Genomic DNA, 25,119 nt, shown 5'->3' on the forward strand with positions numbered 1-25,119 from the left:
GAATTGAAATAAAAATGGGTTGGTCACATAGCAAGAAGGCAGGTGGCAGGTGGACCAAGGCAGTCAAAGAATGGATCCCATTTGATTACAAAGTGTCCACAAAAGAGATCTAAAACAAGATGGATCAATAACATCAGTACTGCGGGCCCAATTGGCAAAAGAAAGCTCAGGACCATATAGGTTGGAAACATGCGGAAGAAGCTTTCATACTGCAGTGGATAGAATGATGACGGTGGTGGTGGTGGTGGTGATGATGATGAGAATTACATCAAAACTCCCGATACTAAGCCAGAGATGAGAAATCACAACCAACAAGGAAGGATGTTGGATTGTTTCTCAACGTGCTAGCTCTTCTGAAGGAAATAGGTCCAGGGTGAATGATGCATTTGCTTAAATAGGGAAGCCTGAATTGAATAGGTGAAAAAGAAGTTTCTCCACATATTAATTTGTAAATCTTAAACCAGTATAAGTCTAAGATAATAGTCAATTTGAAAAGGTAGGGGTGTGTGTGTGTGTGTGTGACCTGGGATCCTCTGACATCAGCACATATTCGTTTGAAAGGCTAGCCTCTCATAGTGCTTGTGTTTAAACTTCACGCTATGGCACAAAGCAACATGATTTGTTTTCTTTTGGATCCATGTGCTTATATGAATCCAAATGCATCTTATACGATAAGCAAACACTGAAATAGCAAAACACGTAAACTGTCTAAATTGACTTCTCACTTACAGAACAAGCTGTTTTCCTAAAAAAAAAAAGATGGAGGGGAGGGTAAGAGACCTGGTTGATGTGATTATTTGAAATATTTTCCCCAAATTCTCTGGTCTTTCTTCACATAGCATGCTTCTTTTTCAGGCATCCCTGGTCTGCAACCCCAGAACATCTCCTGGCAAGAGTCATACAGCTAGACAGGCTCTCTGACTTAAGCGTTGGGGCTCTGGTGTAACTCTGTCCAAATGCACGCTGACTACAAATTCCACAAGTGAATCATGAGCTGAGCTTTCAGAAAGAATTTAAGATAGGGATTTTCTAGAAGGCAACTGCTCCAACAGCACATCTGCTTCCCAAGGGACCAGCAGTAGCACAATATATAGAAATTAACGTGGAACTCCAGGTCTCAAAAACAGAGCAAATGCATTTTCAGGGCTAACCCATATGGATATATATGCATTTCTGAGGAGCCCCCAGTATGGCTTGAAAGGACTCAAAGACCCAGGAGCTCTTCCCAGTTTACCCTCCTGACTTTAGCACAACTCCCTGATCAGTTCAAATGTTGAGTATCTGAAAATAGCTCTTCAGAGTTAGGGATATCCAATGTCATTGTGTCTGCATTTTACACACCATCAACTGTTCATGAAGCACTAAACCACTGGCTTCTGAATCCCACTAACACTATTTTAATTTTATGGTGATTCTAATTTTATTTGAAATGAAATTATTTTCAAGCCCATAAATTAATGGTAAGAAAATTTATTTACACAAACAGTGTCTTTATCAATTAACATATCAGTTAACATAGAGACAACAATTACATGCTACCTTGGATACATTTAAACACATGACAAACTACCTATTTTTTGCAAAAATTACACATATATAGCATCCTATCTTTTTCTTTTGCATGTAACAAGAGCCTGATATTCTGCATTGAGGTTTATACACCATGCTAAATTGTGGTTTACTTTAACAATTGCTTATTAAATAAACTACAGTGACTGAATTCATTCATTAGACTTAACAAATAATTCCAACAGAAGAGTGTGTATATGTAGCTCAGGGTTGAACTGCGGAGTTCTTGGTGCTCTCTGAGTTTGGTTGTTTGCTTACAGACATTGTATTAAACAAGGAATAAACTCCACACTCACTAACACTGATGATGTTATCTCGTCAGGTAATGAAACATCTGCAAGCACATAGCCAAGCTCAAAAAAGCACTAAGGACTCCACAAAAACAAATGAAGTTTATGGCTCAGCTCCATGGTGATCCCAGCCTATTTCTATAAGCAAACACAATTTTTTTCCCCTGTAGTTGAATTCAAATGCAACCATAAAACAGAACCAAATCATCTATCAAATACAATAATAAATATGTTTGCTGGACGTTTCAATTTTTGGTTAACATTTTCCTATCCAGGGAGTGCAGTATTTCATTATTTCTTGACTCCTATCTAGTGCATGCAATATTTCAATATTTCCTGATCCAAAACACAAAGTTCTTCACACATGCCTTACCACGTTTTTTAGTCATATGCCAAACAGTAACAATTTGTACATGCGAATAAGCAAGGATGCATAATGAGAATGGTATTCAGTGGAGTTTCACAGTGTTCTATCCTGAGCTGTTCATAGTTTTATTAGTGACCTGGTTGAAAAAGTTGAGGGGATAGTTATTAAATATGCAGATAACACAAAATTATGAGTAGCAGTTAGAGAAACAGAAGACTCTAAAAGATAGGCTTTAATAGTAGGTCAAAATGAACAGATGAAATCTTGCAGGTAAAATATATATTTAAAAAATGAAAGGCATAAGCTTACGATAAGAAAACAGTAATAAATGTAAGAAGGATCTGGGTGTTTTAGTAAACCACAAGTTAAAACAGAAGCCAGCCATGTAATGCAGCTGCTAAAAATGCATATAATATATTGTGATACATTCATTTTCATTCAAAAGAAATCATCGTCCCACCCTACTCTACATTGGTCAGGTTCCACTTTGAATACGGGGTCCAGTTCTTGGGCCCACATTGGGAAACTAGTACAAGTTAAAAAAGGGGTCATCAAGATGATGAGGTGGTTGGAAACCCCTATGAAGAACCATTAAGAAACCAGATATGCCTGGAAGAGAAAACTAGGAAGGACAGACGCTTGCCAATCAATAGACAACTAAATGGTTGTCACAGAGAAGAAAAGGAGCACCATTGTTCTCTTTTGCTCCAGAGGGCAGGATGGGAACCAGTGGGCTGAAATTACAGGTTAGGAATTTCCTGACAGTAAGAGCTGTCTAACACTGGAGGTATTCAGATGGAGAGCTATCTGTCTGAAATGCATTGGTGATTAATCCTCTTGCACCAAGTAAGAGTTTAGAAGTATTTGCAATTGTAGTTGTAGCTGCAACTATTTAATTGTTATGGTACAACTCTAGCAATAATAATAATAATAATAATAATAATAATAATAATAATAATAATAATAATAATAATAATAATAATATACCAGATAACTAAATAAGCCTATTTTTTAAAAAAATCATCCCTCATTGATTTTGATGAACTGGCTTTAGAAATTATTTCAAGTGAAAAGAGAATTTCAGAGATTTTCTTGGTCTGCTGTGGTCTTAACACTTACAAAGCGGCTAAAGTTCTCCATGAATATCTTTCTTTATGTAATCATGGGGGTGGGGGATACCGCCTGACTTCCCTACTTTCATTATATCCCAAGGGAGGACATCATGAGGAAGATCCCCGGAGGGGGAGCATTTTTGATACCAGTGCTTGACCACTGAGAAGGGCTGACCATTCAGCCCTTCAAAAATTATTAGAATGTATCTTTTTTTTCCAGGGAAATCCAAAGAAATCATCCACCCAATGCCCTTTTACATATTTGTTGGAGAAATATGAAAGATCAATCACACCCAACATTACTGTGTTATTTCCCCACAATCATTAGAGCAACACCCTTTTTAACTGAGCTGCCTGATACACAGCAGGAGTGGGTGTCTGTGGGCACAGAGAGCGTATATGAGCCAAATTTTATCGCCGCCAACCAATCGTGCAAAATATATTTTTCATCAAAAGGTATCTGAGGCGAGACTAAATGCATTATCAATAATAAAATATTCTCTGCGTTGACCCTCGGGCGGGGCTTCCAATCTGTGCGTGAGCGAAACGGAGCCCGAGACACCAGCTCTTACTTGATGTCTTCCAAGCCCCTTACACGATGCGCTTCGGGGAGAACTCGCTTCCCTAGATTCCACCACCCGATGTATACACGCACGCTTTCACACACACTCTTTCTCTCTCTCACTCACACACACCCGTGTCCTGAAAGGTAAAGCAACGCTCTCCAGAGACACTCACAAAAAAAAAAAAAAAAAAAAAACCACCCTGTTACCCGCCTTCCTCATACTCTGGGCACGCCTCGCTCTCTCTCTTTGTGTACCGCCACGGATTTACTGTCGGAGGATAGTTTACCCTGTCGCTCCGCTTCCCTCCCTTCCCCTCGCCTTTAAAGCCCCAGCGCCACATCCCCTTTAAAACCCGGCTGGCTTGTCCTCCTGTTAGAGCTCGCTCAGTCGCGCGCCCCCTCTCTCTCTTCCCTCCTTATGTCGAATTCGTCTCGCGCTGCCGCTGCCTTTGCCGCCGTTGTTATTCGCGTCTCCTCGGAGCCCGCGTGAAGGGGCGATCGCGAGGCTGCTCTCTCTGCCTCCGGCGCTGCCGCCGTCGCCGCCAGGGAGCCGTTGCCATGGCGGGGGGGCTGGCTCGCGCTGCACTCCGCGCCCTCCCCCCGCCCGTTGGGCTGGCGCTGCTGGCGCTGGTGCTCGGGGGCCAACGGGGGGCCCAAGGTGAGCGTCGGTGAGGTGGAAAAGGAGCCCGAAGCCAACATGGCGGCCAGCGCTTCGGCGCCGGGCTGGGCGTGGGAGGGTGAGGGAGACCCCCGCCCCGAGCGGGAACCTTGGGAGCACCTTCCTCCAGGTGTGTAGAGTGGCGGTCTGCGGGAACGTAAAGGTGCTGCCGCCATGGCTTCCCAGGCCTGGAGGCGGGTGAGGGTGATCGACCGAGAGTCGGAGAGAATGAGGAAGTCGTCTCCCTTTTTCTTTCCCTCCGCCAGTATTCTGCCCTCTTCCTGAAGCCTTTCCCCACAGGGTCGGTTGAGGCTGGGAGTGGGGGTTGTCCCGTGCAGAGGACTTGGGGCTGAGGTGCAGGGCCCGCGCGGGCTTGAGGTAGCGAGGTGCATGCAGGGAATGGGTAAGGTATGGCGGATAAGATGATGGAGGTGTGGGGGAGGAGAGGCTGGAGTTAAGGAATATTCTGGTAATTGAGGGTGGCATAGAAAAATCTTGGTTTGGCAAGGCAACCATCAGAACGTGTGTTTTGCTTTTGTTTCATTTTGAAGCTGGGGGGGGGGTTGCTTTGATCTTTTCGTGGTCTTCAGTTCTGTATCTGGGATGCTTTTGATGGGGTTGATGGAGATCACATGGCCACGAAGCCAATGAGACTCATTGTTTTCATGAACTGTTGCAGATCACATTTTGTGATTAGCAGTTTAAAAAAACAACAACCCCTGAATGGGTATTGTAGCATTGAATTTTAAAAAAATAAATAACAAAATTCTTAGTAAACAGAAACATGGTACTAGAAAGATGTATTAGGTTTGAGTTCTAAACCTTTTAAATCAGCCAGTGGAGCTTTTCAAGCCTAATGACTGAAGATTCCGCTTTGCTGTCTCAAAAAAAAAAATCCTCAAATAGGCAAAACTTAATTTTGTTTTTGCAGACTTCTTTGCTAATATTTACTTATAATGTATTGTTTATATGTAATATAAAATATATTTCAAAAGAAAAGTGTAGGATGCTGCCTTAAAGGGCAAACTATAAATAAAGCTTTTGATGAGATATCTTTTTATCTATAGATACTTACATTAGACACCTGTCAAGCAAAATTAAGAAAAGTGAATGGCTAGAATTCTATTATATAAAGGCAGTCCTGTTTCTGATATGTTAAAAACCTGTGTTGAATTTAGTCTTGGTGAGTTTTGCCATATGGGTAACCTGGCTGGCTGAATACTTCAGTATGTTCAGATTACTTAGTCAATTTGTAATGAGTTAGTCTATATTAGCCTTCAATTTTTCTTTCTCCCTGATAGCATGGATGACCAAAATTATGATCTGAGTGCACATATAGTCATTTAAACTAATTTAAGTCTGGGTACAGTTAATCTCTGCATGGAGGATGATCTGGAATCTACCTAATATATGCTGCATTGTATTTTATTTTGGGGGAAAGAGTGTATGAATCAAAGCATTTAACCAATTTTCCAGTAACAAAAGTAAACATGATTTATATGTGGAGTATAGAAAATGAATGGGGAGAAAATACACTCATAGATATGTTGGGATTATCAAGAAAGCTGAGGATGGAAGCTTCAATACAGGCAAAGAGAAAAGAAAGATGCTACCTCACACTGTGCAAAATGAGGACCAGCAATTTGGATAGGTTAATTCATGGGGATGGGGTGAGGGTAAATAATTTATGTTAGTCAGTATGGCTATAAATTTAAAGATTTAAAACTGATGCCTTCTTTACCATGTACTGAGAATATATGGGAAGTATTGCATTTATGTTTTCTAGGGGCATCTTACTGGGTGTTGTGGAAATACACTTTTAGGCTGAACCACTTTTGCATGCTTATGCTAAGGATTGGGGAAGGTCTGTCTGTTCCCTACCAAACAGTGCATTTATGATCTTCACAGTTCAGAAGGAAGTAACAAGAAGCAAAGAAAAACAAGATTGGTCATGGTCATATTATTTTCACTTAGTGATTGCTTCATTCAGTGATTAAGTTATTAATGAGGACTACCTCTTATGAAAAGAATAATGTCATTTTAAAGAATAAATAAATTTATATTGTCTAAAATTGTTTCAAAACAATAAAATTGCAGTCTTGAATATGTTGGTTCTACCAAATTCAGTAACTGGGTTCATACATCATCCTAAGACATAGTTTAACATTTACTTTTTTCCATAGGTCACTGTTGACATATAGTACAAAGTCAAAATCAGACTTCTAATGTTACTTTTTAAATTGAAGATCTGCTTTTCTTACAAATATGTGAAAATAACCAGCAGTTTCAAAAATAAAATCATCAAGATGGTCAGCCACAAATATATTAGCTATATAACAGATACAAATTCAATTAGTCTTAGAATGTTTAGGATTTCATCCTGAAATGCTTGTTTAATATGGGTCTTTGTGAGTTTAGTAAACAAACTAGCATTATGCTATCTTGTCTCTTAAAGATGAATTTCTAGCAAATATTTTTTTGAAAAAAGCTAAAAGTTATATGATTAATAAATTCAGACTACAAGATATTCATAATCAGATTTTGGGGATAGTGACAGTAGTAGCTATCCAGCATGCACGATAAAGTTTTTTTTCTTTTTTACTTTATAAGTCATTTCAGTAGCTTTTAATTCCTTCAGTAGCTGCCTGCAAGAATGGCAGAGACTATAGTGAATGTTCTCTTTCTAAGAAGAACTAGAGATAAGATATTCAATTGTTTTAGATAGGATAAAAAATTATTTTTAATAATTTTAACTTTAATTACACTTAGGTGCCCAACAAGAGATGAAAGTGAATTTTAGAAAATTACGGGTGCATTTATAGTTAAATAGCTGTCTATGAAAGTCCTCATGCAGATGAACAAGTTTTGTCTTTGGTATTTCAGACTCCTTGGAAAAGCTTATATTGATTTCCTTGTAATTTATGCTTGTTCAGAAAGATAAACAGGAATGGGGAAATTGACTTGATTATTCTTTGATGGCTTTGTTTGGGTAGATGATTATTGTTTCCAGGAAATGCTGCTGCTTATTTTTATAATGTTTTTTGATAAAGTGCATGTGTTTCTGCAATGACTATACAGGCGTGTAAAACTATGCAATCAGTGAATGAGATCAAGGAAGGAATTAATTCTGCCCAGTTACAGGTGAAGGGTATCAGTAAGTGAAAGTTATTTACAGAATGTATAGTAAACAGCAAGAACTGTGAAAGCTTATTCTTTCAGTTGTGTGTTTACAGGCATAATGTGCTTTTTGTTCCCTGCAGAGAAGGGCAGTTTTTAAACTCATTCTAGTTGCACTAGGTATATAAGGTTTTTTAAAAGTGTAAATTTAAACAATTTCAATATACAAAATATAGTTCAGGTTGATGTTCCTCAGTTTGATTTCACATGATGTTTTCTCATATGATTAAGAAAGCTTTATGATGAAAACTCTACTCGTTCCTTAAAGAAAAAAATTAAAACATTTTATAGTATATTGTAATTTTAGTAATTCGTAGAAGATGGATGTACATAGCTCAGATTGGTTTTGAATACAACAACATAATTTATGCTTTATACCTTTCCAAGAGAGGTACCATTTAAATGGAGGCTAAGTGCACTGTCCCAAAGAGCAGTGATACGTTAAAAACAATAATTCAGCTTGACAGGTAAATTTCTATTTCCCCATTTCTGGCAACTGGGCAGTTTGTGTACTATTGTGAATGAAGGCTTTGATGGGAGTGGCCTCAATTAAAACATCTTACAATATTCAGGGACTGTGGGAGTTGATTACCTTCTGCACAAATCAAGTGGGTTTATTGTCATCGTTGATTCGGAGTTCTTGCATTTCAAGAGGGCGGATAATAAAGGGATACCTTCTATGAGACCAGCTAAAAGAAGTCTGTTGAAAGGCAATGAAAACTGACATGGCAGCCCTGTAGTGATTTTTAGGCATTTTAGGCATAACTGCTGGGATTAAGAAACAATAAAATTGGAATCTATTCCTGAGATTCAGGAACAGCAATACCTGTTGGTAAAATTTATTTTAAAGAAAATGATTTAATCATCCAAAAGATTATGTATGTAATTGTAAATGAGACCATCCACAGATGAGCCAATCCTCAGAATTTCAACTGAAATACCATGAAATATGTTTCACTCTCATATAAGCTGATCCTTGAATTTTTAACCACAATGACAGGCAGGAAACTTGAAACTGTTAAATCATCATTTACAAAATTGCTTTTTTAAGGCTGTGATGGACTTTAAAAAATCTGAGCTATTGACCGCAGATAAGACATCCTCAAAATTCGGTTTCCATTTTGGAACCTAAAATTCTTGCTTATCAACAAATATGTATTAAGTATAAACAAAAAATTATTGGGGTTTTACTGTAGACAGAATATATATAAAAAAGGAAGTAATGTTTTAACACTGTTCTGTGTTGAGCTTTCTTCTGACTGATTTTGTGTGTGTGTGTGTGTGCATGCAGGAGTCCTGTTTCTACTGATTTTAGATTCTGATAGATGCTTTTCATTTTAAAAAATAAGATGAAGAATGCTGAATGGAACTTTGTACAATATAAAGCTATCATCTGCTTGTACATTGGCTTTAAGTTTAAAAAGGGGAAATCTAAAAGTTATTTCAAGATAATTATTAATATAACTCACACTATTAGCTCTGTAAGCTAATGAGTGCATATAACTCTACAATTCAGAAGTATTCAGAACATTCAACATCTAGATTGAAAGGATATGCTTTTGCTTGTCATGTCCCACTCTTCTCAGTTCTGGTTTTATAGAAATTGGGTACTGCTAAGTTAATTTCATCCTTCATATTTATAAACTTTAATCACAGAATGTTTTTAAGTCTAATATAAATGCTGAGTGGGCTGCATTTAACTTGACTTCCTCTTCTGAGCTTTTATTGGAGATTTGCTGCCAGATGCAGTTAATAGCTTAGAATGTTGCTTAAGTATTAACAGGCAAATATTTAAAGAAGAGCTAAAATACAAAAGTAATATTTCAGTAGGCAAATTATGTAGACCTAAAATGAAGATGCCTGGAATTATTCAAGTGAATAGATATGTTGTAGCAAGCTGTGGTCCACTTGTTTCACACAGCTGCAGAAGTCTAATTAGGAGGGGATGTGAGGGTGGCGGTCTATGAAGAGGAGCTTAATAGATAGATGTATCTGCTCTTAAATGAAACCTATTTCTGTTTATTTGCTGGAGTAATTTTAAAGACCTCTAAAGATGCAACCTTATATCATTTAATTGTGGATAAGCCACAAAACACAGTGGTTCTTTATTCTCAGGTGTATTTGTGTTTATCTAGAATTAAAAAGCAGAAGATAGGGACTCTGGTTGACACCAACTTGTAGTTTTTATTTAAATTTGTCATAGTTCTCAGTTATAGTAACATTTCTAAATCTTGGATGTGGAAGAATATGAAGGTTTTTAAGGTCCTTTCGCCATCTGAAGCTTAATACTTGGCAACTAGAAAAAGAATGTATTCTGTCACAACTAAATTCCATTCCTGAAAAAGGCTTATTAGGCAGCAATATATTTGGCATTGTGAAGGTTCTTATCCAGGTATTCCACAGTGACTTGTAGCTGATTTTAGTCATGTGATGATTTAATTTTAAACTATTGATTTCTTTTGAGTACTCTTGCTGAATATTTTTTACTGAATTTTATCCTATTTAATGTATGGTACTTTAAAATCAATGCAACTCAAAGACACTTTTTTTGCTGGACAGATAGTTTTAAATGTATCAATAAAAAGCACTTGTTTTGTTTATTGAAAAAAGAAAGAGAAAAAGGTGAGAATGGCCTTTATTTCCCCACCCAAATTTGTGTCATAACAAGTTGGTGTTCTGTCTGTGATTAAAGTACAGTGTCAGTTCATTTCAGCAAAAACGCATACCTTGTAGATCTCTTGTATAAGAACAAAGCTTTCATTCTGAGCTCTGAAGCTTAATGTTAAGCTTGTTTAAACAGCTTCTTCAGGGGTTGGGTCTGACTTGCAGCAGAATGTCAGACATAAGCATGCCAAACAGATATAAATACAATTCACAACAAGTTTGTCTTGCACCTTTTTTCCAGTGCATCTTATCAAAGGTGTAGATAAAGATCTTAATCAGCAAGCTCTCCTGATGGTATCCAACCAGATTTTTTTATTTAATTATATTAAATTATATACTGAGGACTTCTACCTCCACCCTCTATTTAACTGCTAGAAAAAAGTATTTTTTGAATTTTGCATTTGTGTAGGGTTAGGATTTTTTAATGTTGGACTTGCTCAGACAACCTCAGCTACAGTCTGAATCATTTTGTTAAAAAAATATATAGACTTGCCTCATACATGCCTGTTGATTTATGAACATTCTCCAAGCTGAAATAATAGGGAGTCTGCTAGTTTGGTTTTAATGATGCGAAAAGATTATTTCTTAGTCACTACCTAGGACTTGAAATGCCAAAATTGTCCCAGTGCTTTTTTAACTGGTATTTGCTGGTCATCACTTCTTCCCTGGAAGGGTTGAAACTGATTTAGCTGATTGCTTCTTTAGATCGCCAGTACAAGATGATGTTGACAAAGGAAGGAATCTCATTGTATTGCCAGTTTGGGATATTTATTTAGCATTTCTTAAATTCCTAAGATTGTTGTACAAAAATTAAAAATTAAGATGGTATCTGTTAGCAGCTTCAGATTCTAATAGACATAGTGGAGAAGGAAGGAGATGAAAAAAAAAAAAGTTTTAGAGCAACCGCTTCTTTACTGATCATTCTTCCTGGGTGAAAGATGGTGCTTTCATTATCCTTACCAATGCTTTTTACCAGCGCAGAAGCCCAATTCATGCACTTATCTTCTGTGGAGGCTTAACACCTTGCTTTCTGTTAAAAATCCAGATACATTGTGGTAGGCAAATATATAACAAAAATTGTTTTGGAATACAGAGCAAACTTTCCATTCTGTGGTACATTTGATGCATGTTAATTATTGGAAGTGGAGTTCATGGTGCTTCGGGATCATTAGGTTATGGGAAGACTGCTCTAGAAAGTCTACATGTAGTCCTCGATTAATAACACAATTGAGCCCAACATTTGTTGCTAAGTGAAACACTGGTTAAGTCAATTTTGCCTTATTTTACGACCTTTCTTGCCATAGTTGTTAAGTGAATCTGTAGTTAAGTTAGTATCATGGTTGTTAAGTGAATCTGGCTTCCCCATTGATTTTGCTTATCAGAAGCTCACAAAAGGGGATCTCATGACCCCGAGACACTGCAACTGTCATAAATGTGAGTCAGTTGCCAAGCTACCGAATGTAAATCACATGACCATGGAGATGCTGCAATGGTTGTAAATGTGAAAGACAGCCATGTCACTTTTTTCAGTGCTGTTGTAACTTTGAACGGTCACTAAATGAACTGTTGTAAGTTGAGGACTACTTGTATTGTTTTTAATTTGGCATCTGCAAAATACTGTATAATTTTGACTCTGAGGAAAAGTAAGATGAAAGATGAAAATAATAAGATGAAAATAATAGGAAAAGGATATCAATCCTACCTATAGAATTATATTTCAAGTGTACATATTATATTTGAAGTATACATATCTTACATTCCTTTTATTACTAAGCAGCTGTTTCCATGTGGAAGACTTTTTGTACTTGATGGGGATATAGTGGTTAACCTACCCCTAAATGTGGATTATGGTGATGTATTTTCCCCCCTCCAAATTGTAGACTAAATTTTTCAGAACTGATAAGTGTATACTGTTTCCCAGTCATTGGCTACTAGGCAAAGCTCTGGTTAATTATTAGTGGTATTTTGAGTTGCATTTGTGCCCCACCTTATTTTCAGTATTAAATCTAGACTAGGATAGTTTTCTTAGTCACTAAGATGGAGCCATCAGAAAATATTTAACTTTACCATTTCTAGTTAAAAGGAACAGCTTGGGTTTTATTCCTCTTCCGTGGAAGAAACACTTCTACACTATAGTCTGAATCTGTAATACTGTTGCAATCAGTAGTTTCTACTGCTTTTGATCCTTATAACTAACTATATTCATGGACTTCCAGAAATCACATTTTTGTGTCTCTTAAGCTTTCTATTGTTTCATGTTAGTCTACCTTTTTTGTTTATTTCCAAATGTGAATATTTTTTCACACACATTCACATTTTATATATAATTTAAAACAAAATATTAGGAAATTCTTAATCTCTTTTCTAAAATATTTCTTAAATTTGTTAAGCCAACCAAGCAATATTGAAGCTGGTAATTTTTTTCTAATGAAATTTGCAGAATTAACCATAATCTAAAAGATACTTTCAAATCTAATTTGACTCTTAATGATTGCATCCATGCAGTTCCTGGGAGGTGTTTTGTAAGTGGTTTGCCATTACTTTCTTCCAATCAATAAGTTTTTCAAATTACCAAACAACTTTACAAGAAGTCTGATCCAAGTATAGCCAGCATTGTTTGGCTTCTGAGCTTTACTATGGTTACTTAGATTGTGTCATTTGCCAATAGCAAAATATGACTGGAGAGTCAGTTTGGAATAGTGGTTAAGGCATCAGGCTAGAAACCAGGAGACCATAAATTAGGCACGAATCCAACTGGATGACCTTTGCCAATTACTTTCTCTCAACCTAGGAAGGAGTCAGTGGCAAATAACTTCGGAAAAATCTTGGCAAGAAACTTCAGGGGCTGTTCAGACAGTCTCCAAGAATTGGACACAATTAAATAACATTTTATTATAAAAATGGTTCGATTGGGAAGAAATGAGATAAAGAATTTTATGTTTTTGAACTAGAGAGCTCATGTAGGCTTGTTTAAATGCTTAACTCTCCACCTTCATATGAGGTAGAAATCCTCAACAAATCAAACAGGATGAGCTGAGTATATGTGTTGCAAAAGGAAGAAAGGACAGTGGAAGCCAAATTGAGCATATAAGTCGTGTGATAGCTGATGCTTACGATTTGGTGTCTATTATATAGGTATCACCCAGATTAAATCATCTGCTGCTATATTCTGTGCTAATTGAAGTTTCCAAGCAGTTGACAGTCCCAAGTAGTGTGCATTATAGTGCTCTAAGCACAAGGTAAGAAGGACATGAGTGACAGTTGCTAAGGCATCCTATTCCAAGAAAGATTATTGCTGGAATACTAGATAAAGTGAGGCAAAAGTTCTGGCCATAGCTTTCACCTGGTGTTCATACTGAAGCTGTGAGTTCAAAAGAATTTTTAGATCACAGGCTTGCTCTTTCAGGGAGAATGCAGCCCCATCTAGAAATAAAATTGGAACTAATATATTTTGAGGATAAACTTATGTTTCTGAAATTCAGTCTGAACTTCTTTTATCCTATCTAGTCCCTTACTCCTCCAAATGCCAAGTTGGGACCTTCATTATATCTCCTCATTGGAGATATTTAACAGGATATTATCAGCATATTGAAGATGCTTTACTCCAAATTAACATATGATAACTCACAACACTTTCTTACAGATGTCCAATAGGAAAGAAGGAAGTCCAAGCTTTGAGACACTCCACACAGGAATTGCCAGTAACTTCTCATCCCATTCCCTCCCCTCACCCATTACTTACAACAACCTCCTGCTTAGGAAAGAACAAAACCATAATACAGTGCCTCCAACATCCAATCTTCCATAGATTGGAATAAGCAGTCCAGAACAGCATGATCAGTGGTATACAAATGCTATAGAAAGCCTGGTAGGACCAAAGGCCCACATTTGCCCTGGTCAGATTCTATTCTCACAAGAGTGGCCAGTACAGTTTCCTTCCCTTGCCTAGATCTGCAAACAGGCAAGATATCTAAATAATCTACTTCACTCAGGATCCTTTAAATCTGCCATTCTGCCATCTTCTTCACAACATTCCCCCCAAAAGAGTTGATTGGGACCAAGCAGAAGTAGTTCAACACAGATGGACCATCAGAATAGTACTATTGGAATGCAACTGGCATTGATATGTAGGTAGTCATTGCCTTACTACTAATTGGAACTGGCAAGTTGGTTGTTGAGCAAAGCAGTCATTCAGTGACATGCCTACATGACCGTTTCACTCAAAAACAGCAACCTTGGCTTTCCCAGTTGCAGTCATTAAGTGGATGGAGGAAAAGAGATGGCTGCCAAACAAGGGCAGACAGTTCCCCTCTGTGTATGGAAGAGAACTTCAGCAGGGGGCAGGGGCAGAGTGGAGAGGAACTCCTGTGCTGGGCTGGAGAAAGGAGGGTCAGGTTTTTGTGATCTGAGACCATAGATTTGCTGGGACCATAGAGATTTGAGCTTTATTTCTCCAGCCTAGCACAGGAGTTGTTCTTTCTCCTTGTGCAGAAGAGAACACTTGTGGGGTACAAGTGCAGAACTTGGGTCTTTGGGATCCCCACTTTGTTTCTCCAGCCCAGCGTAGAAGTTCCTTTCTTCCATGCACACAAAGGAATTCCTGCACTGGACTGGAGAAATAAAGCTTGGATCTTCGTGGTCCACTTAAACTTATTTTAAGATTAATTTCTTAGTTAATATTGAGTCAGCATAACTTGATGGCCAAACAAGAGAGGAAAACTGCTCAAAAACATACTCCTTATCTTAACAAAAATTTGGGGGAAGTGCCTACTGTGTTTTATCCAGTTTCTTTGCATAAGCTTTTGACAGACTTATTTTCAGAAATAGATTAGCTTAATAACTCATTGCAATCCAAGCCTTAAATGGACTGTCTGATTCTTTTTCACAATAAAATAACATTTATCCTGTATTGTGGTTGGAATGCATAGCATCTCTCCATCTTGGAACACTAAATTTTATTTGTTCAGTTCCTTTTTCCCCCAGTCCCCAAACAGAAAGGATATCTGCCTGTAGCAGACAGCAAGGTTGATGTATTAACCTATGTTTATTTTTTGTAAGCTATTTTTATAGGAAACCATGTTTAACTTTTCCTTTTAGTTTGTAGATTGGCTTACATAAACAAATATCCACATTTAATGAATAATATATTTGCTATTTGATCATGCAGTCATTTTCCTGCAACATATTAAAGCTATATGAGGGGGAAACAAAGTTGGAGGTGTAAAGATGAGATTATTATAATCATAGCCAATAATTACTTGTGTTGATGGCTAATTTTCTGCAAAAATCTCACACTAAAGCTTTTGCTATAGTGGTAATAGTGAGAAGTATGTTTCTTCATGTCACTGCTTCTTGTAGTATCTAGAATATTTCCTTTTAATTGTCATTCCAAAAACACTTAACTTGGCAAACGTGTTTATTGCTTCAAATCATGTGATGGCTCTCTTTTATTATTGTTTTGATGCTATAAGAATGTGTCTGTTTCAGTATATATAAAGGCAAATTGTAGAAGGCATACCAGTGTCCGTAAAGAAGCAATGAACTAGTACTTCATAACTACAGATGCTTACAGAGTGTGTTTACAATTCATGAAAGTATATAGAAGACCATAATAAACTCTATTGAGGATGTTGTGAAGAGATATGATGTAATCTTGTGATCTTCTTGATTTATAGCACTCTCTTGTTTGGAATGGGAAACCATTTTTTTCCTTTGTTTAGATAAATCTAACTTTTTGCATTAAGCTGTCCAACAGGTATGTACATGCTCTTTATTCCCTCTGGGAAACAGAATTTGCTGACTATTGTAGAAAGTATGTTTCTTAGGTTCACAGACCTTTTTCCTTGACATTACTAAATTTATCCTCACTGCTTAGATTTAGCTTGATTGTTTTTTCTGTGTACCTTGACAGAGGAATTATTTTTGCTCAAAAGCTGAAATTTGATAGCTGCTTTGTAGTTGATTAAAAAGCAGAATCTAGTTGTTTTCCAGTGTCATAGCAAATGGATATTGACTTGTACAAAGCAAGTGACATTTCACAACATTTGAACTGAAATTATGTGCAGTATTGGCAAATATTTGTTCCCGAGCCTGATTTTTCTGGCATTGAACCATTGGCAGAGGGGGAATTAATTATTGCTGTGCATATTAATTTTTTCTTTTCCTGCCATTACATAGTGTTTATACCAGACAGATTCATTTTCTGTTTTTGAGAAAAGCTGGAAGTTATCATGATATCTAGTAGCAATATCATTTAGGTGGGAGAATGGATATATATATATATATATATATATATATATATATATATATATATATATATATATATATATATATATATATATATATATATGGTGTTGGCTTGGTTCGGTATTTTGTATTTTGTACAATGATGTGGGAAAATACCGAACCAAGCCGAACACCATACATGTAAGTACCGCGAAAACTTAAGAAAACATATATATATATATATATATATATATATATACACACATACATACATACATACACACACACACACACACACACATATATATATACATATATACATATATATATATCAAGTAGCCCTCAGTTCTCCATTTACATGAGATTTTGTAACAAGAGGAATAACATGCTGGTGGGTTTTTTTGTACAACTAGCACTTGACTTACAACCACAATTGAGTCCAAAATTTTTGTTGCTAAGTGAAACACATAAGTGAATTTTATCCCATTTTACAACCTTCTTGCCACAGTTGTTAAGTGAATCTGTATTTGTTACGTTAATATCAAGTTTATGAAGTTAACCTGGCTTCCCCATTGACTTATCAGAAGGTCCCTCCCCTTCTGCTTATCAGAAGGTCACAAAAGGGGAGGGATCACACGACACAATGGTTGTAACTGGAAAAACAGTCATAAGTCACTTTTTACAGTGCTGCTGTAATTTTGAATAATCACTATGAACTGTTGTAAGTTGAGGACTACCTGTAGAGCTTTTCTTTGGGTTTTTTGTGTCTTCCACTCATAGTTGCCTCCTGGACAAGTTATCTGCAATTTTCTTGGCAAGGTTTTATCAGAAATGGTTTGCCATTGCCTTTTTCCCCAGGGCTGAGAGAAAATCACTGATGATCACTTCTGGATGATTATCTAGGTTCACGACTTAATACAGGACTAGAGCTCATGGTCTGCTGGTTTCTACCTTGGTACCTTGATCACTATCCAAACTGGCTCTCTGTAATAGCTGTTACATCTTACTAATGTATGCAGAAGTTAAATTGAAATACAGATATAAATAATAAAAATATCCTTGAATCAAGCTTGATTTCTAATCCTTCCATTGATATATTCATGTAATTTTCTAAGTAATGGCCTGGAAATTGTCAATGCCGTCTGCTGAATTTTTCTTCTAAAGACTTTCCGTTTTAGCTTACAACCTTGGTATTTCCTGATAGTTTCCTATTGAAGTATTAATCAAGCCTGACCTTACTTAGCTACCAAACCCAGAAAAGGTTAGCCAACTGTTACCATTTGCTGACACATGTAAATAATAATACCCATGCATAAATGTATTGAGTTATATTTACTTGCATATTTATCTAGAAAACAGTAATCCTTACAAATAACTTTATAGATTGTATTTTAATATTTGAAAATTTTCTCATACTGTTGAGATATCACATTCACTTCTCTAAACCACATGCTATAGGATAAATGTTGTTTTCTCTTTAGTACGTCAATTTCATAACCTGTTTTTATCTAACCACCATTTGCTATGGCATTGAATCAAGCAAATTATTATTGTTGTTAACCTCAAACTGTGGGTTAAAGTGGTTTTGTGGTCTACAATTTGAAATTGTTACTAAGCGTAATTTGGTCAGTTAGGATATAAGTACAGTTGGAAGAAACTAAAATACAGGAGAATACTGGTGTTTGAGAAGAAGAGAGGAAAGTGAGAATTTTTAAGTACTTGAAGTAAGTGCTTTAGTAAACCATTCAGATTTGGCCCCAACCAAATGAATTTTTAGTCATGTAAGATAAGCCAACATCAATATCAGTACATTCATAGAATAAGGTTTATTCTAAACTACCTAGTATATTCATGACAGGCCAAATTTTCAGTTGCAGTGACCATTCTTTCTCCCATAAAGGATTGTTAATCTATAGTAAATCAAAACAAATCTGTCTTGAACTGATCTTGACTGCTGGTGATTTCATGTGCATATATATGTAGATTCTTTTTTTTTTAATAGTTTGGGAATACCTTGCCATTGCCTTATTCTAGGATTTTTTTTAACTTTTCAGGATAGCCTACAGGACTAAGATTTCCTGGTGATCTTTCCTCCAAGAAACCTGACTCTTTTTACCTTTCTAAGTGCAGCCTTTGTAATATATATATATAAGTATAAATTACAGATAGTTGTGACAAAGCTAAAGGCTAAACTGGCTGGAATTTGCATTATTTCAGGATTGGATAGCTCTTGGTTTCTTTTTGCCACCTCACAAAACAAGCTTGAATCTACAGCATTTTTCTTTGTTCTTTGGCCCCAGTAAAATAGAGAGAGGGAAGAAAATACCGCTGCATTTGTTTATTTTGTTTAAATATTTTATGTATTTGCAAATTAATTATTAAAATATATTAATTTGTCTGCATATAGCCATCATTTTAAAAAGAAGACTTATTTTTATTCTAGAGAATTGATGGTTGCCTTGGATAACTTTGTTTTTCTAGATGGTGAGGAACTAGTTGCTGAATCTTTCATTTCAGATATTCAGTTTGAATCCTGATTGGTTATTGATATTCATGCCAATGTTTGAACCTTCTCTTTTCAAGACAAGTTCAGTGGAAATTATTTTGCATGTTCATTTCAGTAGATTTTCTTTAATCCTATTAAAATTCAGCTCACTTGCCACAAACAGAACTGCATCGATAGACTTGATGCTTTCAATCTTTAAAAAGTCAGATGGAACAGAAACATTGCTAAGGCAGATGTATTACTGGCCTTTGTCTAACAGGATTTTTAATACTGATGGTCCTTCGTTGCAATAGATGGAATATCTTTGAGTTATTCAAAAATATTTTGCTTTATAGTTCAAGTGTAAAGAAATTAAGTACCTACTTGGTACTTCTAATATCAGAGACAGGTTTCCTTCAAAACTGAGTGGACGGAATAACCTTGAAATATGAATCTGCATTCTGTAGAAAGCAGGTGTGCATAAGAGAAATGAGTTTGTCTTATTCTAGGACATTTAAACATCAGAACTACAGCGAATAGACATTGATTATTTGTTCTATAGGCTTCTCACAGAGAGGAAGCCTGTGGAATAAAAACATTGTTCATATAATATTGACCTAATTTTGTTCAAAATATTTTGCAAATGTCATTTGTATTACTTTAAACTGTTAATGGCTCTATTAAACCTTGAAATAATATATAGTTTCATTTCAAAGGTAATACAATTCCAATTAATCCTTCTTGTAAGTAGTTTGTCACACAGAATTATTTTTCTCTTTATTCAGCTTTATTGTGTTTGTGCTCTGACTGCAATCAAGCCAATGCCACATGCGAAACAGATGGTGCCTGTATGGTCTCAATAACAAATGTGAATGGAATGAAGCATCACACCCGGACATGTATTCCTGAAGTAAAGTTGATTCCTGCTGGAAAACCATTTTTCTGCCTTAGTTCAGAAGCTGTACGCAACACACATTGTTGCTACTTTGACTACTGTAACAAAATCGATCTTATGGTACCCAGTGGTAAGTACAGTAGATTGAATATGAGAATATTATGTCAGTCTTTATAGGCAATTAAAGCAAGTCTGATTATTTTTATGCTGTAGTTATATCAGCCACAATATGTCCTGGTAATTATTTAATTATTATTTATTTCTTCAATTTAAATAGCTTCCCATCTCAAATGCATTGGGGTCCACTAACAGTGTTAAAAGAATGCATATAAATTTAATTAATTAAGAAGAAAAAAATAAAAATAAAAGCCATTGTAAAAACAAGCCATCAATCACAAGTCAACATAAGCAGTGTATGGTCTCAACCCCAATTTCTGAGCCCTAGATTTGGTGATAAAACTAATTCTTCAAGGGCTTACAAAGCAGCTGATAGGGTCCAGAGCCAATTTATTCTCCAGCATGCCTTTGGGATAATCCACACATAGGGGTTGAATCTGCCTTTCTGCCCAGAGACTGAGTCATCAATCTTTGCCACACCTCTTCCTGTCGGGGCAGGAAGCCCCCTAGCCCCAGTCACGACTCAGTCTTTCCCCTATAGAGACACGGCAAAGGTTGGCTCCAACAATTTCAGCAGAAGCAGCAGTTTAAAGTGTGGATTCTCCCAAAGGTTTGTAAAAAACTCCAACAAAGTATCCAAATCACCGTAAACAGGCAGCAATTGGAACTTCTGCCTGCTCCATTTTTCGCAGCCCCCCTGAACTACCAATTGAAGGCCTAACAGCCCAGGCAGTCAAGGGGGAGCCCCAAAACCATCCCCCACCCACAGGGGGGCACTGAAGCTGTGATTGCCCCCAGCGTGTCATAGAGCTCCCAGGCTTAACCGGGTAGCTTCAGAGCAGCCGCTTTCGTTTTCAAGGTATCCAGCTGATTTTTGGGACAGGTGGTAGCCATTTTGGCAGCATGACGAGTTGTGCAGGCTATCCAGGAGACTGGTAGGGCCGCCACTGCTACAGCCCAGAGAAGGCTTCCAGGCCTGGAATTCCCCTTGGTGCAGCAGGATTGGATGATTGAGAGAGTTCTCCTCCCTGCAAACTGGGCATTAGCAGCATGGCTGACCAAGGCAGCATGGAGTTCATGAGTGCAAAGCGATCCAAGCAGAGTCCCAGGAAGGCCAGGTCTGCAAGTAAGGAGGCTGCTAATAAGATAAAGGCAAAGGCTCTTTATTTCACAAAACCCACACGAGCAGAAGAAAGGAGGCAAGAGCATTGGAAAAGCAGTCCTCCAGAGCTCAGAAGCAAGCAAACCAGGAAAGGTATAGCCCCTCCCACCAGCCACGGTCTGTTAGCCCCCTCCCTCAGCAGCCTTTAGCACAGGAGTTGCCTGCAGGGCTTGGTCACCAGAGGGAGGGAGGGAGCAGGAATTTATCCCTCCTGCTGAGGAAATCCAAACGTAGAGATTTCCTTTTGATTGCATGCTTCCTTGTCCTGAAGATTTGCAGATCAGAGACAGGACTGGAACACCTGAGGCTACTTTTACTCCAACTGCAGCAGGGATGCACCCAGCAGATAGGGTGGCCCTGAATTATCAGAGGATCTTAAGGCCCTTATTGCTCAGGCCATTTCTCATGGGGTAGGCTCCTCCCTGAGGGAGAGGAGCCAGTCTTCTTCCCCAAGATCTGATCCCCAGCCATTGCAGCCAGTATAATACCAGGGCTCCATGGATTTTTCCAGGCACCAGAGGGAGGCTTCTCCAGCCCACTCCATCAGAAGCAGGGCATCTGGGAGGGAGAAGGTAATTCAGGGGGAGCAGGGGTTCTCATCAGATGAGGACATGGCACCTGATCCACCCCATTCACAGGTCTGTTTAGCCCAGGACTGTTTAAATCCTTCCTCCACAAGACTAGGACCACTGCCCAAATTGATCCTCCACCCACTATACCAACTGCTTCACCTGATACTCAGGAACCCAACAGCAGGGTTTTTTCTGAGCCTACAATTCTCCAACAGGATATTCCTTGTCCCTAGTTATTTTTGGACATAGTTCAGAGATAATGGGCACAACCTGGATCCTTCCCCACTCTGGGGGGCAATGATAAAAATTTTTCAATATGGCTTCTCTCCTCTCCAAGTCACTTCAACTTCCCTCTCTGGACAAACCTTTGGTGTCCTTGGTCTCTCCCTCTGCAATATCAGGTGACATAGCAGAGGCCCTTAAGATGGAGGACAAAAAGGCGGAACAAAATTTCCGCAGAACACACCAGGCCAACGCCTGGGTGGTTAAAGCAGCTGCGGCCACCTCCTTTTTCACTAGGACATCCCTTCTCTGGCTTCGCCAATTACAGGCTAGGATTCCCCCGAGGAAATCAGAATGCATCAGGACGTCAACAAACTGGTGATGGAGTTTGTGTGCAATTTTCAGAAAAATATTTTATTTTAAACCTTGAATTCTCTGGAAATATCTAATTAGCCTGAGATGTTAGAACTGGATTTTTGTCAATGAAGGTTGAATTTTAAAAGCTGGAATTGTATTTAATGTTTAAGGGATTATTTGGAAAAGTATATTACTGCATCTGTTTATGGTATCATTTTGTATCAAAACTAATAGAAATTGGTGAAAGTACAGCTATATGAAATAATCAGTTGAACTTCTAATTAAATGTCACTTTACATCATATTATAAAATCACAGTCAGGCAGGTTTTTAAAAGCCCTATTCATTAGCTAGGTTGCAATATTAAATTCTATGAATTAAATTCTATGGTAATACTATGATAGTCTCTCTTTATATGTAAAAGGTAAGAAATATTGTTGGGGAAGGGTTTGACTCCCCCTTGTGACAATACATTTCATTGCAAAATGCTTATTTTTATCTAAAGATTAGACTGCATGAGTGATTTCCAAAAAAAATCTGCATTTAGAATATACGGAAATCTTTAACAAAAATTACTAATATACTGTATAATGAATAAAACATTTCACAAGATTATTCCTTAATAGTTAGGGATTATGAAATGGAAAATAGAAAGCAATGCTTAATACTATTTAAATAATCTTTGGAAGTATAGTGGAGTCTTTTGTCTTTTGAATTAAATACTCAAGCTGATGTAAGCTTAATTCTGTTTCCATAAGCTATATTAACAAAAAGTCTCCACTGACAAATATGTTCCTACTAGAGATACTCAATCTTGGGGAGACATTGCTTTTACTATATGTAGTTATATCTTCATATATATTAAATAAAAGCAGTGAGAAGAATTAGAGTTTCAGTAATGAAATAATAGTGTTAACTTTCAACAGGAATATAGGGTCATGAAAGAAGAAAGGTGTATTTTCTTATTTTGAGACAATGTTCTGTTTATCGGCAACATGGGGAAATGATAGGGAGAAAATTTTAAACTACTAAAAACATTATTTCAGCTTATTTGGTCTTTGCTGTTTGCAGTTACTTGTTTATATGAAATGCTAAACAGAAATTTCATATTATGAACATGAATCCCGATTTTCTGTTTTTGGTGCAACAGCAATGGGGGAATTCCATTTTTTTAATCAGTAAAAATAAATGTTTCTGATTTCATTGTACTGAAGCACATGCATCCCTGAGATTTCAAGCCAGTGTCAATTTCTTTAAGTGTTTACCCTTACTTTTCAACTGTATACTTTCAAATCTATTAAATGTAGACCTATTGCTTTTTTTTAAAATCCTTAGCTATATACTGGGTTTGAATGCGAAGCTTTTCTTTCTTGTCTTCCCTCTCCAGGACATTGGAAGGATAATGAAACTTCTTCAATCTGGGGACCTGTGGAGCTGGTGGCTGTCATTGCAGGACCAGTCTTTCTTGTGTTCATCATTATGATTATATACGTTTTTGTCTTCAATCACCATCCACGTGTGTACCACAATCGTCAGCGATTGGACATGGAGGATCCCTCTTGTGAGATGTGTCTATCCAAGGATAAGACTCTGCAAGATCTAGTCTATGATTTGTCTACTTCTGGCTCTGGCTCAGGTATAATGTGTCTATTAAATAAAGATGTTCAGCTTTTTTATTATAAACTTCAATATATAAATGGTAATCTGTACTATTAACCTATGAATATCCATGCCTCCTAGAGTTTTTGCACAACTTCCACCTAAATGGTTACCTAATGTTTTATTTGTACTGGAGTGTTTGCCACAAACTGTAGCTGCAAGATATTAAAAGCTAAAATTACACTTCAGAATAATTCATTTGTCTCCAAAGCATGCAGTTCATGCTTCCTTTAAATAAGTCATACAGAGCTACAGGTAATTAATAACAATGTTATTCTTTTACAAAACTATTACATTTCAATAAATGAGAAAATACAAAAGAACAAAACATTAAGAAAGAAAACGTGAGAGTCAAGAAAATCTAATACAGGAGGAAAAATATAAAAAAACAGAAGAGAATAGCGGCTTTCTTTGATATAGCTACAAATATAAAGTATGGTAATCTTTTACTCTAAATTTCATCATAATACACTGTACTTCTATAATTATCAACATTTATAATAATAAAATCCCAAAATAAATTTTTTATTGCTTTCAGTTTCAAGTAAAAAATCCTAAAGTGGTTTTCAAAGAGAAACAAAGCTAGATAAACTCATCTCTTTGATCAAAGCAGTTAATTTTGCCATTTCCTTCAGTTCTATAAATTTCACTGTTTGTTCTTCTTTTGTAAGAATTTGTAAACCCTTCCACCTCTGTGCAAGCAACAGTTTTGCTGATACCTTATATAAAAACAAAGCTCTGTTTTCCTTCAGTTTGTCCATCAAACCTGAAAGGAAAATTTCTTATTTCAATTGTATATTTATTTTATGAATTATCTGAATTTAAGTACATAATCTGATCCCAATATTTCTTAGCTTTCTTATAAGTCTATCAAAAATGATAAAAAGTACTTTCACACTGATTGCATTTCCAACATATATTTTCCAACATACCTTTGACAATTTATCCAGTATTAAATACCAATGATACATTATCATGTAGAAATTCTCTTTCAAATTATATTTCAATATAATTTCTTTCAGTG

General features: G+C 36.8%; 1 protein-coding gene and 1 long non-coding RNA gene across 3 annotated transcripts in view; one reads left to right on the top strand and one right to left on the bottom strand.

The window, feature by feature from the left end:
* LOC148132257 (uncharacterized) overlaps window positions 1-25,119 on the bottom strand; it is a 308,260-nt gene that overhangs the window by 87,335 nt on the left and 195,806 nt on the right. The gene's annotated exons all lie outside the window — the stretch shown is intronic.
* ACVR1B (activin A receptor type 1B) overlaps window positions 4,222-25,119 on the top strand; it is a 34,424-nt gene continuing 13,526 nt past the window's right edge. Inside the window, exons 1-3 of one of the 2 annotated variants that reach the window (XM_026679993.2) lie at window positions 4,222-4,561; window positions 19,898-20,137; window positions 23,824-24,072. In XM_026679993.2, the coding sequence (XP_026535778.1) occupies window positions 4,462-4,561; window positions 19,898-20,137; window positions 23,824-24,072 (589 nt within the window). In that variant the 5' untranslated portion in view covers window positions 4,222-4,461. Of the gene's footprint in view, window positions 4,692-19,897; window positions 20,138-23,823; window positions 24,073-25,119 lie in introns of both variants that reach the window. The other variant, XM_087956251.1, reaches the window with a different exon arrangement.

Source organism: Notechis scutatus, chromosome 2 (assembly GCF_049901735.1).
Source record: "Notechis scutatus isolate UNSWTSFEM ecotype Mainland chromosome 2, rNotScu1.2, whole genome shotgun sequence".
NCBI classification, from domain to species: Eukaryota; Metazoa; Chordata; class Lepidosauria; order Squamata; family Elapidae; genus Notechis; species Notechis scutatus.